Below are 15,986 nucleotides of genomic sequence, written 5' to 3' on the forward strand. Positions count from 1 at the left end.
TGAAGAAAACCAACTTTCTAAGCTAACACGTGGTAGACAATAAACGTAAAGGGAAATCTAAGACAGGAAATACTCGCTTGGTCCGAAGGACCTTAACTATGAAAATGCCAAGGCCCCTGGTGGGTACTTAAGACTATTGAGGGTGCGCACCAAGGATATGCAGACATCTGGGTGCCATCCTGTCCGCGGTGTGTGGCTTGGTTTCTGACGTGAATTGACGTTACAAAGCCATCGACAGCGCGTAGACAAAAGACTGCGACGAAGTCAGACCATAAACAGTAGACGGGCGACGTTGGCTTCGGGGTTTTTAGTTATTGGGTAACACAGCTAGCGTGCGAATCTGGACCAGCTCAAATTGTATATAATTACACTTCTATTTAAATATATTTTCTGCCTTACAATTTATCCACGTGTTTTCTCTGTTTACACATCGAATAACCTTAACATATTAATATTTACAACATATTGAAACGCTCGTAAAATCCTGTATTATTATCAGATCAAAATTTGAAACCTGTGCATGTACATGCTGCTGGAAATGGCTGGAAATAACTAGATTGTAATGTAAAAGATGTCAAAATTATATTATTATTTTGTATTGTATTCGTATTACTACCTTGTACTCTACTGCCAAATACTCGACTGTATAAATTACAAATATACTCTAAACAGTTTATCATATTTATATCATCATATTACGTCAAATAATTATTTAATTTATACCAAATATAATAAAGATTAAAATACATCGTATGGACTGGAATTATTTCAAGTGCTTAAATTTTGACTCACCTGACTTTGCATAGGTTCGGTGTTTATTTGGCACATATAAGCACCGGAATCATTTTTTTGAACATTTGACACATGTAACTTCCACGTATTGTGCCCATTATGTGTAACTGAGAGCCGTGGATTATGCGCTATTAAATGTGTGTGTATCGCCAAGATTGCTCGAGAATCGGATTTCATCCAAGCTACCTGTGGAAAATATTTAAATTGTTGTCGTGAAAAAGTAAAACTACATTTTACATTATATAATGCACTACATGTAATGGTGGCGCTGACGCCACATTTAGTTTTTGATGCATTTATACATACAGAATGTGTGAAGGATTTGACAGTTATCAATAAATTTCAAAGAAATTTCTCAGGAAATGGAATGATTTTAAAATATTAGTTTTTAATTAAGTAAAGTTAAGAAAAACCATTAGGTGACGACTAAAATTTGTTTGGCTACCAGCGATTATTATCAATGACAAAAATTTAATTTTTATTATCAGTAACAAATATGAATGTTTGGAATTTTTTGTTACCGATAACCATTATCGATGATGGAAATTTAATTTTGGTTACTAGTAACCAATATAAATGACCGGAATTTTATTTTGGTTACCGATAACGATTATCGATGGGAAAAATTTTTTTGGCTCCCGCTAATCGATATCGGCGACAAAAATTTTTTCTGCTTGTTCGAATATCGTCGATTGTTATTAACATTACTGACGATTAGTATTTATTGACAACATACAGAAAGCTTAATTATAATACCTACATATCTTATTAAGCGAAAAGGCGGTATGAAAATACCTAAAACAGAGAATAAAATAAAGATATTATAGTACACTTTAATAACACTTATATTAACATTGTACAACATCTTCTATTCTATTCTTTGTTTCATGTATACTGTTCATACTGTTCTTTTGCTTAATAAAATATATGTTTTGTAATTGAATTTTTTTACGTTGTCGATGAATATGTAGTAATTACCATGAATGTTAGTAACAGTTGATAAAACGGATGTAACGAGAACAAATCTTTGCCATCGCTAAGCAAAAAAAGATTCCGGTCATTTATATTAGTTACAGGTAACCAAACTTAAATTTTTGTCAGCAATAATGGTTATTCGTAACGAAATTTTTTAAATGAAACTTCTTTATCTTAAACTCACCTTGTTTATCAGTAGTTGTAATAAATATAGGTAATGCCATCGACATTCAATGTTTAAATTTAAAAAAATCGAACGTAATAATAGGTGCAATCATATTAATCGGAATATTTGCTTCTATTTAAGGATTTGTAAGTTGAATGCATTACTTCTCAAACTTGTGTACAAAACTTATTTATTCTCAATTTCTTCTTATATGTTCGTTTACTACATGTACCTAATTATTACATACAATGACACGTTTTAAAAGAATTAATGATAATGAATGAATTATTAATTAATTATTTAAAAGAGGTAGTTTAGATAACGTGTTGTGGCGATAGAGTGCTGTATGAAATATTAGGTGTAAGTAAGTTAGCTGAAAGGAGTTTTCTTTTGAACTTTCTAGAGACAGTTTTTAACAAGTTTGCTCGTGTGGATTTTTATCCCGTAATGGTTTGCTTCAGAGTGTTTTACCATTTCTCCCCCCACGGTTGAAATTTTCACTATTTTTCGAATATCATCGTTTCTGAAGTTCGACCGTGCATTTAATGTCGTCCTTAGAACAATAAATTGCGAACTTTCTATTTTCTTGACGTTAGATTTGGCTGCTGTGCGCCAGATTTTAATTTCGTATGTTCAGCTGGATTTGATGACAGTTTTATAGATTTGTAGCTTGCATTCAATTTTAAAGTTCCTGCTATAGACCAGTTTATAGATTTTCTGATAGTTTTTGTTTGTTTGACTTTCTATTGGACATGTTTCTTTCAATCTATCTTATTGTCCAGGCGAAAACCGAGATATTTGACAAAATTTGTTTGCAGGATTTCTGAACTTTCAAAGTGGATTTTATGTATTTTATTAAGTGCGAACATTTAGCTCAGTTGATTTTGATTCTGCTTGAAGTTTTAGTGTACTCGTAGCATTTAATCCAGCACGTTGTGTTGCATTTCTATTTGCTGTGCGAAGTTTTATCTCGATATCTAGTGTTATATAAAATTGAGATTTTATGTATTTCCTTATTATTGTTGACTCGTCCTTCTATTAAGGACATTGGTATTGACGTACTCTTTCTTGAGAGATTGATAATGTTGCTTAATTTGTGTCCTTCTATTGTATATCTGTTTTCATATGTTCCTTGTTCGATTATATTTGGATTATACGTCTGATTGACATGTTGGTTGTAATCCTGCTACACCTACTTTAAATTTCCTTTCCCGTTTTGGTCGAAAAGTGTAATCCGCCTATTTACTTTTTGACTACTAATCGGTAAGCAGCTAGATTTTGTGCTGCATTCTATCTTGCTTTCCGTGCAATTGCTTTCAAAGACATCTTCGGAGTCCTACTAATTAATTTTAAGTTTCTATTAATCGTTAGTTGACGTTAGGGGCTCCACAACATGTCAGTTTAGGTATTGGAATATCTGTTTTGTTCTCCTCTTCTAAACTTGAATTTTGCAGGATGCGTACCTGTTTGTCAACTTCGGGTCTTCGAACTATTTTGTCTTTGGTTACTAATTAATTATGTTTATCTCCACTCCTTACTTTTACAAGTTAATTGTTCCTTTTTGTTTCCATCGGTGACTCTTATGTTACTGTAGCAATATCTTCTGGCTGAGTGTCCATGTACTGAGTATCTATCACATATCTTTCATCTTTGGTTGTGCTTTGATTTTTTGTTCCTTGCACTTTGATTTGCATCTACTTGAATGGCGTGCGCCAGCTGTTAGACGGGTTTCAGTTGAAGATGTTGAAATCGTTATACTTATATAGATTTATTTTATTTAACATCCATAATTTGCGATTTATCATTCAGCGAGACAGCAGAACAAATGCATCCCCGATCACTACGATGGCTCGAATGATTAGTAATATCGATTATCAGTGAGAAACAAATATTTGTCAGCATTTCACAGTGTCACTAAGCTATACAGCTAATCCCTGCGGATATTTGCGAGTAGGAAGATCAATCGTAATACAATGATTTACCTACGGTTTTGAATAGTCGTCATATAGCTCTGAATATCATGGAACATAGGATATCACGCAACATGTACGATGCAAATTTCAATGAAACAACGAATTGCATGGATGGATCTTCCGTTTTATAAGGATTTGTGCTATTGGAACTGTTAGTAAATAGATGTGTGTACATGTGTTGTACGCGCGAGGAATGATAAAGAGGAAGACAAAAGGAAATGTGCAATAAAAAAAAATTCACTCCTGTTTGAGATGTATAAGAGAATACTTCAAGTTATTCTGTTACACATAAATTATATATTTAATAAAACATTATATTATCATTTTAACAGGAACAAAATGGATCATAATTCATAAAATAATTTAAAACAAAAAATGTTGCCCGTCTGTTATTTCCTTATAAAACGAAAGAAATTTTTCGGACAACCTAATATCATACCAATACGCATTTCTCTATATACTGCGTTACACATGCATTTCGACATAATCAATGATGCATCTAAAATGATACGAGTACGTAACCTTGAAAACTTTTCCGTCGAGAGGCTTTGTTAGTTAAGTGACACTGTGACGCGGAATTGATTTTTAACGTAAATTAAATTGTTTATAACTTGAAAGATACGTCCTAGCCGATATTTTTGCATAGTAACTTTCGTATTTGTTTATTATTTGCTCGATTCTCCAAAGATGTTCCACTTTATTAACAACATGTACAGCTGTGGGGAAAGATTTTTCTAAAATATGTTCGTATAGGATATTGCGTATTTTTAATTCCGTTACGTCACAACTAATCATCAAAACGAATTCATCCATCCAGAATACCAGTGCATAATTTTTTTAGTGAATTCGGACTTGGAACGCAGGTTTTATCAACAGAAATATGAATGTGTAGAATTTTACTTTGTACGTTACATTTTTGCGAAATACATCGTCGGATATTTTGAATGTGATATCGACACGATGGCTGCTCCATAGCGCTTCCCGCAGAGTAACACAATTACTACGCGATAAATGTGCAAACTCGTGTTCGTTGATCCTACTATATTCGATTTCCTTTTATGGCAAAAGCTAAACGAACAATGTTCGCCACGAGAAACCAATTAAAGTGGCCTTGCATATTTCTTTCGTTAGGAATGATTGACACTTGCATCATTGCTTGGAACATTTAATTTAATTCAGAGCGTTAAGGCGTTAGGAATAGACAGTTTCAAGTTAGGTTGATGACGCGGAGATAACTTCTCTGTTATCTTTTAGTTTTATACTTTCACATGCACTTTTACCATTTAGTTTCGTTTAGTCTTGTTCATAGCCAAGAGAACTAACTATGCAGCATTAACTGAGAATTCGGAGTTTCTTCACTTCAATTGCAATTGACGCATCATAGACGCGCTTAGTCGCAATTTGTATGCGAGTGTCACGTTGGAGATACAATAAATCACGAAACCGATAGATCGCCGGTGATCTCCTCGCGTCGTTGTTCGAACTTTTCACGAATAAGGTGAAGAAATTGAACTTTATATATGATGATAGAATTTATTATGCAAACCCAACAGAGTGACGGTTCAAAGTGTTACAAGAGACTGGGTCAAAATGTTTTTAACGGACTGACTCGAGCGCTTATTTTGGAGGGTTTTTATACTGTGGTTTTAGTCTCTCTGGAAGGGTTGTCGTCTGGCGTATCTCAGAGACGCCTATTCCGTTACTATTTGGTTATTGTTTCGATGGCTGTGGTATGCAGGATGTCTAGCCTATCTTATTACTGTTTCTGAGTGGGTGATCTTCTTGAGCGCGTGACACAAGCAACGGTAGCATCCTCTTCCTAACTTGAGTGACACGTGTATCGAGTGATATGTACAGTGACGAACAAAAGTTTTTTTTTTTATTTAATTCTTTACATTCACAATTTGTCCACTTTGGACATTTGATAGAATTTTTTAGCTGTTTGATTATCATATGGGTGGCTACCATCAGTGGGATACCATCTTCGTGTTTGTTAGGTTGTGTCCTTTGTGAGGTCTGCTGGGTGTTTCCTTTTCAGTCTTCTATCCATGTTTGAGGCGTTGATCGTTTCCACAGCTAGCCGGCTTGGCTGTGTTCCTATTCTTTCTTTATATTTTCCTGCGTGTCTGCTAATTTCCTCTTTGACCGTTGGTTTTCCCAGGTCCTTCCGTATATCCTCGTTTTTAACGTACCATGGGGCGTTTACTATTGTTCTATGAATTTTAGCTTGTACTGTCTCTATTTCGTTTATATGGCTCATTGCTGCTGTCCCCCATAGTGGTATTCCGTACGTCCAGATTGGTTTTATGATCGTTTTGTATATTTTTAATTTATTTTCCATGCTTAATTTGGATTTTCGACTTGTTAGCCAATGCATTTGTCTCCTTGTTGTCTGTATTTTGTCTATTATTGATTTAGTATGCTGTTTCCATGTGAGTTGTGTTTCTAGGTGGAGTCCTAGGTATTTGACTTGCCTGACGAGCAAAAGTGTAAACACACTCCGCTGATTTTATGTAAAAGGCGATAATACGACTAATTTTTCAAGTGATCGGTAAAGATTAGGTAACAGTAACTACAAGCTACGTCTGATTAACGAAATGTAATAGTTCATTTTCATTAACATTAATAATGTACAGAACATCTCAAACCATGTTTACAGTTTTGTACTTTAATTATACTCGTCGAATTAAGATTTCAACCTAGTATTTCGTCCACTTTCCTTTGCTTTTTTTAAATGCTTTTAATCTACGAGGCATACTGTCAATTAAATTTTTAATTATTTGTGGTTCAATATTGTACCATTCCTGTTGTGTTCTTTCCCATAATTCATGAACATCTGAAGGTGCATTATTATATTTTGCCAGCCTTCTTTTCAAAATGGACCACAAAGTTCGATCGGATTCATATCCGGACTTTGGCTGGCCACTTCATCACAGAAAAATTTTGATTTTCTAGCCAGGTTTTAACTATTTTTGCAGTATGCTTAGGATCCCCGTCTTGTTGAAATACTACTTCACGTTTATCATATCCAATAGAATTAACTACGGAAGGTAAATTACTTTGTAGAATGGTCAAATAATGCTCTTTTCGCATTATACCTTCGATTCGAACTAAGGGACCAACACCTCTGTGAATAAAGCAACCCCAACACATAATTGAGCCACTTCCAAACTTCATAGTTCGTTTTATACCACCTGATGATCATTATTCTCGGATGAAGTCCAATACCAGGACCTTCTGTCGGATTCGAATCCGTTAATTTTTGTTTCGTCACTCCATATAACTCTTTTCCAATCTTCGGTCGTCCATTCTTTGTAGGTGTCAACAAATTGTTTTCGTAATTTAATATTTTTGTTTGAAAGAGCTGGTTTACTTTCTTTTTCCTTCGCTCGTAAACCAATTCTCTTTAAAGAGCGAGGAATGGTCCAATCGCTAGCACTTATTTCGATTTCCTGAACAGCAATTTTTGGTGTTTTGTAACTATCCGACGGAATACAGTGTGCAATTTTACGTGCTGCTCTATCCGAAATAAGTCGTGGTCTACCGTTTTGTGAAGAAATTGGTGCACTAACATACTTTTTTCTTATTCTTGCAACTATCGTATGACTGATACCACGTTTCTCTGCAATTTGCCGCAACGACAAACCTTTATCACACAAGCAAATAATGCCGTTCTTTTTATCTTCACTTAGTGGCTTCATCTTGGATTAAGCATATCAAACAGAAAAGTAATCTAACAATGTTGTGGAACAGTGGACAATCAGTGCTTATTGACAGTTTCGTTTCCCTGACATTTACATGCTATCATAAACGTTTCTGACGAAACGTGCAAAACTGTAAACATTGTTTCAAAACGCAATTATTATGAAATATTCTGTACATTATTAATGTTAATGAAAATGAACTATTGCATTTCGTTAATCAGACGCAGCTTGTAGTCACTGTTACTTAATCTTTACCGATCACTTGAAAAATTAGTCGTAGTATCGCCTTTTACATAAAATCAGCGGAGTGTGTTTACACTTTTGCTCGTCACTGTATTAAGAAGTTAACTGATTCTTCTTGCTGAGGGCTCAACCACCTAGCAGAAATAGGATTTAATGCACCTTATTCTTGTGTTATTTAAGCTTTCAAGTTATTAAGTCATTTAAGTGTGTCAAGTTATTTAAACTTTGGAGCAAAACACCTCGCAAATAATTAGCCAACTCGTACTCCCGAAATCGACTCATATTACAGTCTGTTTAAAGTCGCGAACCTTCGAAGATTCTCGACTCGACACAAAGAATCTAATTTCTTGTGTCGACGTTTTCCTCGAGCAAGTCTAAATTTCTAAGTCTAGGGTCACTTCAGGGTCATATTATATTACACTTATGAATCTTATTAAGTTTTGGTACTAGCTTTAACATGAAAAATTAATAAGTAAGATTCCTAAATGTCCTATATATGTATGTTGAATTATTTAATTATAGTATTTAGCAAACAAAACATCAAGAAATTATCAAACAGTATACCTTGTATGAATGTAAATTATTGACGACGCAAGTGAAGAAGACGTCACGGCCCTGGATCACTGTGTGATTCTCCAAAGGAGCTAAAAATTCTGGCAACGGCTCTGGAGTTATCTGACCTGAAAAAGAAATTTATTAGCCTTAAATAATAACTTTATACATGTAGCCAAATTAATGTAATCATTTAATAATGTGAGGCGGATAGGTCGTAATAGGTACTGAAGGAACACTCGAATGTGTTCAACAACCAAGATATTTATTCACACTTATGAGGTGATCGTCCGTAAAGGTGCCCACAAGAAAATACCCTTGCTTTTCAACAATAACGTTTATTAGACTCTTAACGATTAACAACAAATAACGTTTAACCACGATTAACGACTAACAACGGTTAACGTTTAACAACGGTTAACGTTTAACAACGGTTAACGTTTAACAACGATTAAAACTGAACTCTCAAGAGTAGACGACTCGTTTCTCTAATTGTGTTTGTTTCTCTTAACCTTCCGCACTTGGCACTCGGGGCAGAATGAATCTTCTTGATTCAAAAGGAAATTTCCGTGGTCGAGTGCCGCCACAAATGTAAGTTATTAATAGCTTTTATTTTAGCATCAGAATCGTTTGCAATTTTATATTATAATATACAGGATACGTATAACCCTACTTGTAATAATAATTAGTCACCTTTCCTTTTCTCTAGTAGTAGTGGACATAATTTTGATGTTCTACGAGCGAGATACTGTCGATCCGTTCGTAGATTACAATATGAACCGTTTATTTTGAAAGTGGTGCAAGTCCATTTTGGTAAAAAAAATGAAATATCACATAATTTGTGAATAATTTGGTGTAAACTTTTTATTTATAACTAGTTAATATTTAATATCTAAAAAAATGTCAATGTTTTGTTCAATGTAAAAATGACCAAAAGAAATTGCGTGGCGATTGATTATGAAAGTGGTGTAAGTCTAATTTCCATAGATATAGGTTTTGTTCATTTGAAAAATGCTGAATTAGCAGACAAAGCATTACAAGAAGATAAAATTTGAGCATCAAAAAATCCCGATAAATACTTTGCCTTTTTTTTATTTACAAAAAGTCTTAGCCTATTCAAAATGATCTGTTTCAATCGCTTATTATAAGCGAAATATGTATTGTAATAATTATTTAAACGAGGGATTTCATAATTTCCACGACAATAAAATTAATATGTATGTGTGGGACGAAACCACTGCTTCCAGGGAATCACAGGAAATAGCTACTTGCTGTTTGAGACATTTACAAAATGTAATGACTCAAAGTCATGTTATTATGTTCACGATGATGTTCTTCAGTCTTTGGAAAATAACATTGATGTAATTGATCGTAAATTTTTACTCCCCGGGCATTCGTATCTTCCAAACGATGCAGATTTGGGTATTACAGAAATGGCATTATGAAAAAACAATTTCTTGTACACAGCACAGGATTATTATGATGTTATAAAACAATGTAGACAAAATAAAAAAATTATTTTACACGAAATGAAACGAGAAATATAAGGATATGGAGCACTTACTACCTTACATACTTCCTGTGTACCATGAATATTTCAAAACGTTGCCACACAAAGAGCATAAATAAATGATATCAATATCTTATGTTAAGTTTAACAATATATAAATATAATTAATGTTCAAAATAAAAAATACTACTCATATTTTATTTCTCATTATTATTTATAAACGAAATAGGATTAATGCAAAATATATTTTGAGTGATATTTCATTTTTCATTATTGAAATTACTTTTACAATTGAATAATTATGAAAATCGTGCGAGTCCATTTACAGCCCGTAAATATATATTATTTTAGTTAAATTCGCCTAAAAGAAATTTATATAATCAAATTACATATTGATAAATTGGTAGAAACATTGCCAGGCTTGGCATAATTAATTTATGTTTTTGAATTGATCAAGATGCTAACCTTTAATTTTCTCGAAACAACAAAAAAATGGATTTGCACCAAAATAAACTGTCCATACGTTGTATTATAGTTCGGAACAGGTGTTGTCTATTTAATAATTTATTATTAAATATGCATATTGAATTAATCTATTAGTTAAACATTTTATGTACAGAATATTCACAAATTATGTATGATGACCTTGGCAGATGATTCGGTATCTTTTGATGTTACCTTTGACTGCCCAGATTAATCTTTTTCAACGAAACCATAGGTCACAAATGAACCGTTTTCATGGATACGATGTTAAAGTTCCATTGGTGCTTACATTCATATTATTTACGATATGTTTACATTTCATGGTCAGACGGGAAGTAAATAGTGTGATATTAACGAGAAAACAGGAAATTATTTCTTAGTACCTGAGATAGCCTATTCTAGATGGAATAAAACGCTGAACTTGATGATTCCAAACTGTTGCAAAATTTTTTGTGACGTATAATGTAACCGTAAAAGATTCCAAACGAAAATTGAATGGCGTCGAAGGGTACGGTTCGTTTGTTGCTAGTTTTGTAGGTGGAAATGTTATATTTACAAGTTAGGCTCTCGTGATGAGTAGAATACGACGCATGTAAAGAGTATTTCACCTTGAAATTCAAGGTTTTAGCAAATTTTAACCGTATGTAGTCGTCTCATAATATCGCATTTTCAATCAAAATAATTTCTACGCGATTTTATCCATTCTTTTCAGTAATTAATTAATTTCATTATTTCAAGTTTATAAAAATCACCGAACCTAAAGTATAAAAATTCCTCGAACAATTCTTTTACAGAAATAATCTAAATGTTTGAAGAAGAAGAAACAAACATTCAGAAATAAACGGTCGACCTAATAGAGAGGACAGGTAAAGTTTCATATTATAAACTTTGAAGGTTTTTTGCGATTATTTTCAAAGTTTTATGTCACCGTACAATAGGATTTGTTTCCATTTACTTACCAACACAAGTGTCTTTTTTTTTTATTACTTCCACATGAATTTCATTTACCTTTTTGCAATATATTTCTCGCAAATGATCATCAAAGTTTTCACTATCTTCTTCGGTACTTTTTTCATGTGTTTCACATATCTCCTTGTATCATTCTCTTAAATATTTTTAATCTTATAAAATCTACGTATCGTTAAAAATTGCGAGTTATCTGAGAAATAATGAAACAACCATTTAAGCTATCGTATTATACATTCTGCAACTTATGCGAAATCCATTTCTGATTTTCTGGTTTGAATCGAGTGTCGAATAGTGGCTGTAAATTCGACCAATCGCGGGGAGACGTAGTCGCGAGGAGAGACGTCAACGGGAGTCGTAAATTCCCGTTACGATTGTAACAATCGACACCACGAATTGATCGATCCCCTGATTTCCGTTGAGATAATAGGGGTGATTAAGTTTGTATAACACTGTGATTCACAGAATTATAAATTATATATTTCCAACACTTAGATTACACTGTTGAGCACAGATAAATAGATAATCACTTATCGCGCGAAGATAAGATAGATATGTACGTTAGAGCAGGGCTCTTATAATTGGATTTAATGTATTAGTGGACGTAGCACTATAATATATTTAGTAGAGGAGATGTATGCTCGACAATACCGAGAACCGACTCTCGCGTTATGCTTAGACTGCCACGATAGGCGTTAGCATTAGACTTAGTAGTTGACTTTTCCAACGATGTAGAAGAAGTGAAGTTGAGTGACGATGCTGTGTCGGAGGAAAGCTAGTGATGGGTGTGTCTAGCGCACGGGACCATCGGATTTGTTCATGCCGTTTTAGGTCAGGAAGTGAGGGCAGTATACATTGCTTCGGATTGGATAAACGAATGTTGGTGGACTAGGAAGGGTCTTAACCGCCCTCGATAGAAAGTTGCTAGTGGGAAGCATCGTACGTGAGAAAAACTAACTTTCCCGTGTCAAGCCGTAGTAAACAATAGTCTTTAGAAACTGATTTAGAAAAAGACATTTGTTGGGTTTGAAGGACCTTAACAGGCAAGTTACTCGGGTTTATGACGGGGGTGCTTAAGGTTATTGAGGGTACGCCGTACGGAAGAGCGGACATCTGCTGTCCGTCTGGACCGCGGTGTGTGACCTGGGCCAGGCAGAGAGTCGCCCGGCGTAACAGTGGCAGAGTGTTCACTAGCGCAAATCGATTAAAAAATTATGGCTCATCCCATTTCCGCTTATTTTTTAATGCGTTTATTTTTTAATAGAAGATTAGTTTCAACAATTGCATAACACAAGCTAAAACGTTTATTAACATCTTTGCAGTACTTTTCTTAGAGTTTATAGACCTTTTCTTTTTTTATACGTGGGGAAATCTTCATGGACACTCCGTCGCTTTTCCGGGAAGCGGCGGGATAGTGTCGGACTTACCGAGTAAAACCCCACAGTGTTCTACCTGACGCTCAACAGGGGTGCCCCGGGGTCTCTTTCGAATTGCTGCCGGAGCACTCCTGCGTCCGCTCCCATTCTGAGGGAGCCATTCCTCGAGTCCAGTTTGGACATTGAGAGGGGCCATCCCTCTCAACGCTATCCCCTGGGCCGCCGTGCAAGTCCGAGGAGATCCTAGAACCTCCTCGGTGTGACGACCCCTATGAGCACCTAGAGCGGCGCAAGGCCGCCCTTCGGCGCGAAAACTTATAAGGGTGAGATGTTCTCACCCTCTCCCGCTTTGTCCGCTCCTTTGCGAGCATTACTTCTTCGCAGTAGGAGCGGACTGCGAGAAACTCCTGTTGCCCCCTCAGCATCGCTTCCACAACTGACGAGGGGCCCAAACTCTCGTTAATCGCTAGTCGCAGGATACAAAACTCCAGCGTATGCTGAACCGTGTCCTCGCCCTCTCCGCAGTGATGACAGGTGTTTGTTACCTCTCTTCCAATTTTCTGGAGGTATTCTTAGAATACTCCATTCCCGGCAAAAGTTTATTGATCTACACGAATATTAATTGTACAAGGTTGAGCAGGTCATCTGAAGTAAGCCTGAATGATTAAGTTGCTTTTGATGATGGAAATAAACGTGTTCGACCGTTCGCAGGGAGACGCTATCGCGAGGAAGCGTGTCAACGGGAGTCGTAAATTCCCGTTACGATTATACGATAATTGAATGATCGAAAATCGCCACGAAATGATCAATCCCCTATTTCGTTTAGGGTAATAGAGGTAATTGAATGGATTATAACACTGAGTTAACAGGTTACAATTTACACTTTATTCCAAGAACTTGTACACATAGACAGTTACGTTCGGTGCGTATAGATAGAAGTTAAACAAATATAAAGTAGATATAGACAGTGAAGATCGCCATCACATATAATTTGCTTGGTTTCAAGGAAAACAATCAGATATCTTTGCCCTTTTAATGCCTTTTTAATAATTAATAGAAAAGAAAATAGTATGACATACATTTTGTAGGAAAAGTGAATATTTGCCAAAAAATTTAAAGTCGGTTTTTTTAACAGTTCCTACAAAATATCAAATTAATATTTTATATTGTTCCATGAATATAGTCACAATGGTTGCTTCAAAATAAATAATAGATACGATAGTTGTGCTTCTTTTCTAGCTTTTTTTAGAGTTTTGTTAGAGCGTTCATCTTTTTCTTTCCGCGCTTAGAACACGTTACGGTCGTAAAAAACCGAGGACAATATCCCAATATTTGAATTCTTTTGTTGGCTATTATTTAAGGCTTGAAGGAATGAGATATTTCCGAAACCGACTTGACAAACAGAGAGTTCACTTTTCCAATGACCATCTGGTAAATATTAAATATGAATAAATCTGCAGCTACGTAAAATTTGAAGATTGTACAAAATGGGTTTGTGCTCTTTTTAAATACGTTGGTGCACAACCTGTTCGCTTCCCCAATACCATCCCTTCCTTTCAAAAGCACCTTCTCAAATATTATGATTATGTTCCTGGATAATTTCGAGTTATACAAAGAAGGTGAAGGCATTGGCAGATAAATTAAATAAATTTATCGTAAATTTTTCTTTTGAAATGAACTCTCCATCGCTACATTACCGTGTTTTAGCCATTTCGAAGCAAAAGGCTAGAACAATTTTGGAAGAATGGAATGATTCCGACAGTCGACGAGGAACTTTCAGAGAACTGAAAATATTACGTTAGAGTGTTACTTGGGCGTACTGTGCGTGCAGTGCGCGTAGTGAACGTTGTATATAGCGTAACAGTACTGTACGTCGTTTATTACTTATATCGCCATATTTGTTACAAAATGTCGTATACATTTGGCGAACTTTTGGACATGAACTTTGTTACGGTGCGGCGAGCGACAATAGCGCAAAAGCGCAACGTTTATAGAGCGAAAAATATCCTAATAGGAATGTATCCAGTGCAAAGATATTTTGCAAAATAGACCAACGATCGCGGGATACAGGTACGTTAAAATTTGCGGAATCTAGCGGTCGAATTCAGCACGGCGGTCCGGATCTGGGAGATGGAATACTGCACCGCATTTAAGAAAGTTCTAGAAGAAAGAATGTTTGCCAATGGACGAGTCGGAAATTCCAACGCAATTTCAATTTCCCCGCGAGGATATCATCTAATGACGAGGTGCCATTTCATAAATTTAATGCGGAATAACCTCGTTTTTCCTTTGAGCGCGTTTCGTTTCCTCTGCTTTTCCAAAGAATTATTCACTGTGTAGAATGACCAATCGTAATATTTCGTTTTGCATTAACAATATCTTCTTTAAGCAATTAGGCTCCCGTCGAAGACCCAATATTAGCATTTACATTTTTATTTGTCTTCCAATTTGACTTGCAACCACTTGCAGCCATTTCACGCATCTTCTGTCCGAAATGGTAAAATTAACTCTTTACGATTGAGGCGACAACCCCCGTTTATGCTAGATTACAACATCTGCAATTGATTAGAGCGCGGTATTGCAAGATGAGAATTTTCATTTGGGCCATTTGATAGCTTCATTAATATATTTTCAACAGCAAATAGAGGCTATTATAGAAATATTAATTATACATTTCACCCTAGTCCGGCTTATCATCCATCGAATCTTTCTTCCAAACCTTTCACCTTTCAAAGCCACCGTATTTACGTATCAAACGCTCATTTGACTCGTTCAACAAATACAAACTTCAACAAAGGTAAAATGAACAAATCTTTGAAGATTATAATCAACATTTGCCTTAAATGTTTCTTTCAGAATATATGCATGTATATACAGCCTCTATTTGCTAGAAAGGGGATATAAAGAGATATATTAAAGGTATTATCAGATTATAACGCGAAAGATTTCATTTTGCAATTTTTCGTATAATAAAATATACTTACCTGAATATGGTCTTTCAATACTTTCACAATGGCATCACAAACTTCTGGCACAATTTTGCATATTAATCGTTTAGAAGTTTTAGAAAGATACTGAATGTATGAGCTGCCGGTAGCCAAAAAGGTAACGTTATCGCCGATCTAACTTTTTTGTTACCAAATTAACTGTAATAAAAATTCGAAATCACTAGAATGCATTCTTGTAAAGTGTTTGTATAACCTATACATATGTTGAAGCGACGAATCAGCGTCTAAGCTAAATCCA

The 15,986-nt window shown here is 35.1% G+C and overlaps 1 protein-coding gene across 1 annotated transcript in view; it reads right to left on the reverse strand.

The window, feature by feature from the left end:
• The window catches only part of DIP-lambda (Dpr-interacting protein lambda), a 385,266-nt gene that overhangs the window by 54,394 nt on the left and 314,886 nt on the right, over positions 1-15,986 (reverse strand). Inside the window, exons 4-5 of the mRNA XM_033343551.2 lie at positions 8,418-8,533; positions 793-978 (exon numbers count right to left, since the gene is read on the reverse strand). Of these exons, the coding sequence (XP_033199442.2) occupies positions 793-978; positions 8,418-8,533 (302 nt within the window). The remainder of the gene's footprint in view (positions 1-792; positions 979-8,417; positions 8,534-15,986) is intronic.

This window comes from Bombus vancouverensis, chromosome 17 (genome assembly GCF_051014615.1).
Source record: "Bombus vancouverensis nearcticus chromosome 17, iyBomVanc1_principal, whole genome shotgun sequence".
Classification (NCBI taxonomy): domain Eukaryota; kingdom Metazoa; phylum Arthropoda; class Insecta; order Hymenoptera; family Apidae; genus Bombus; species Bombus vancouverensis.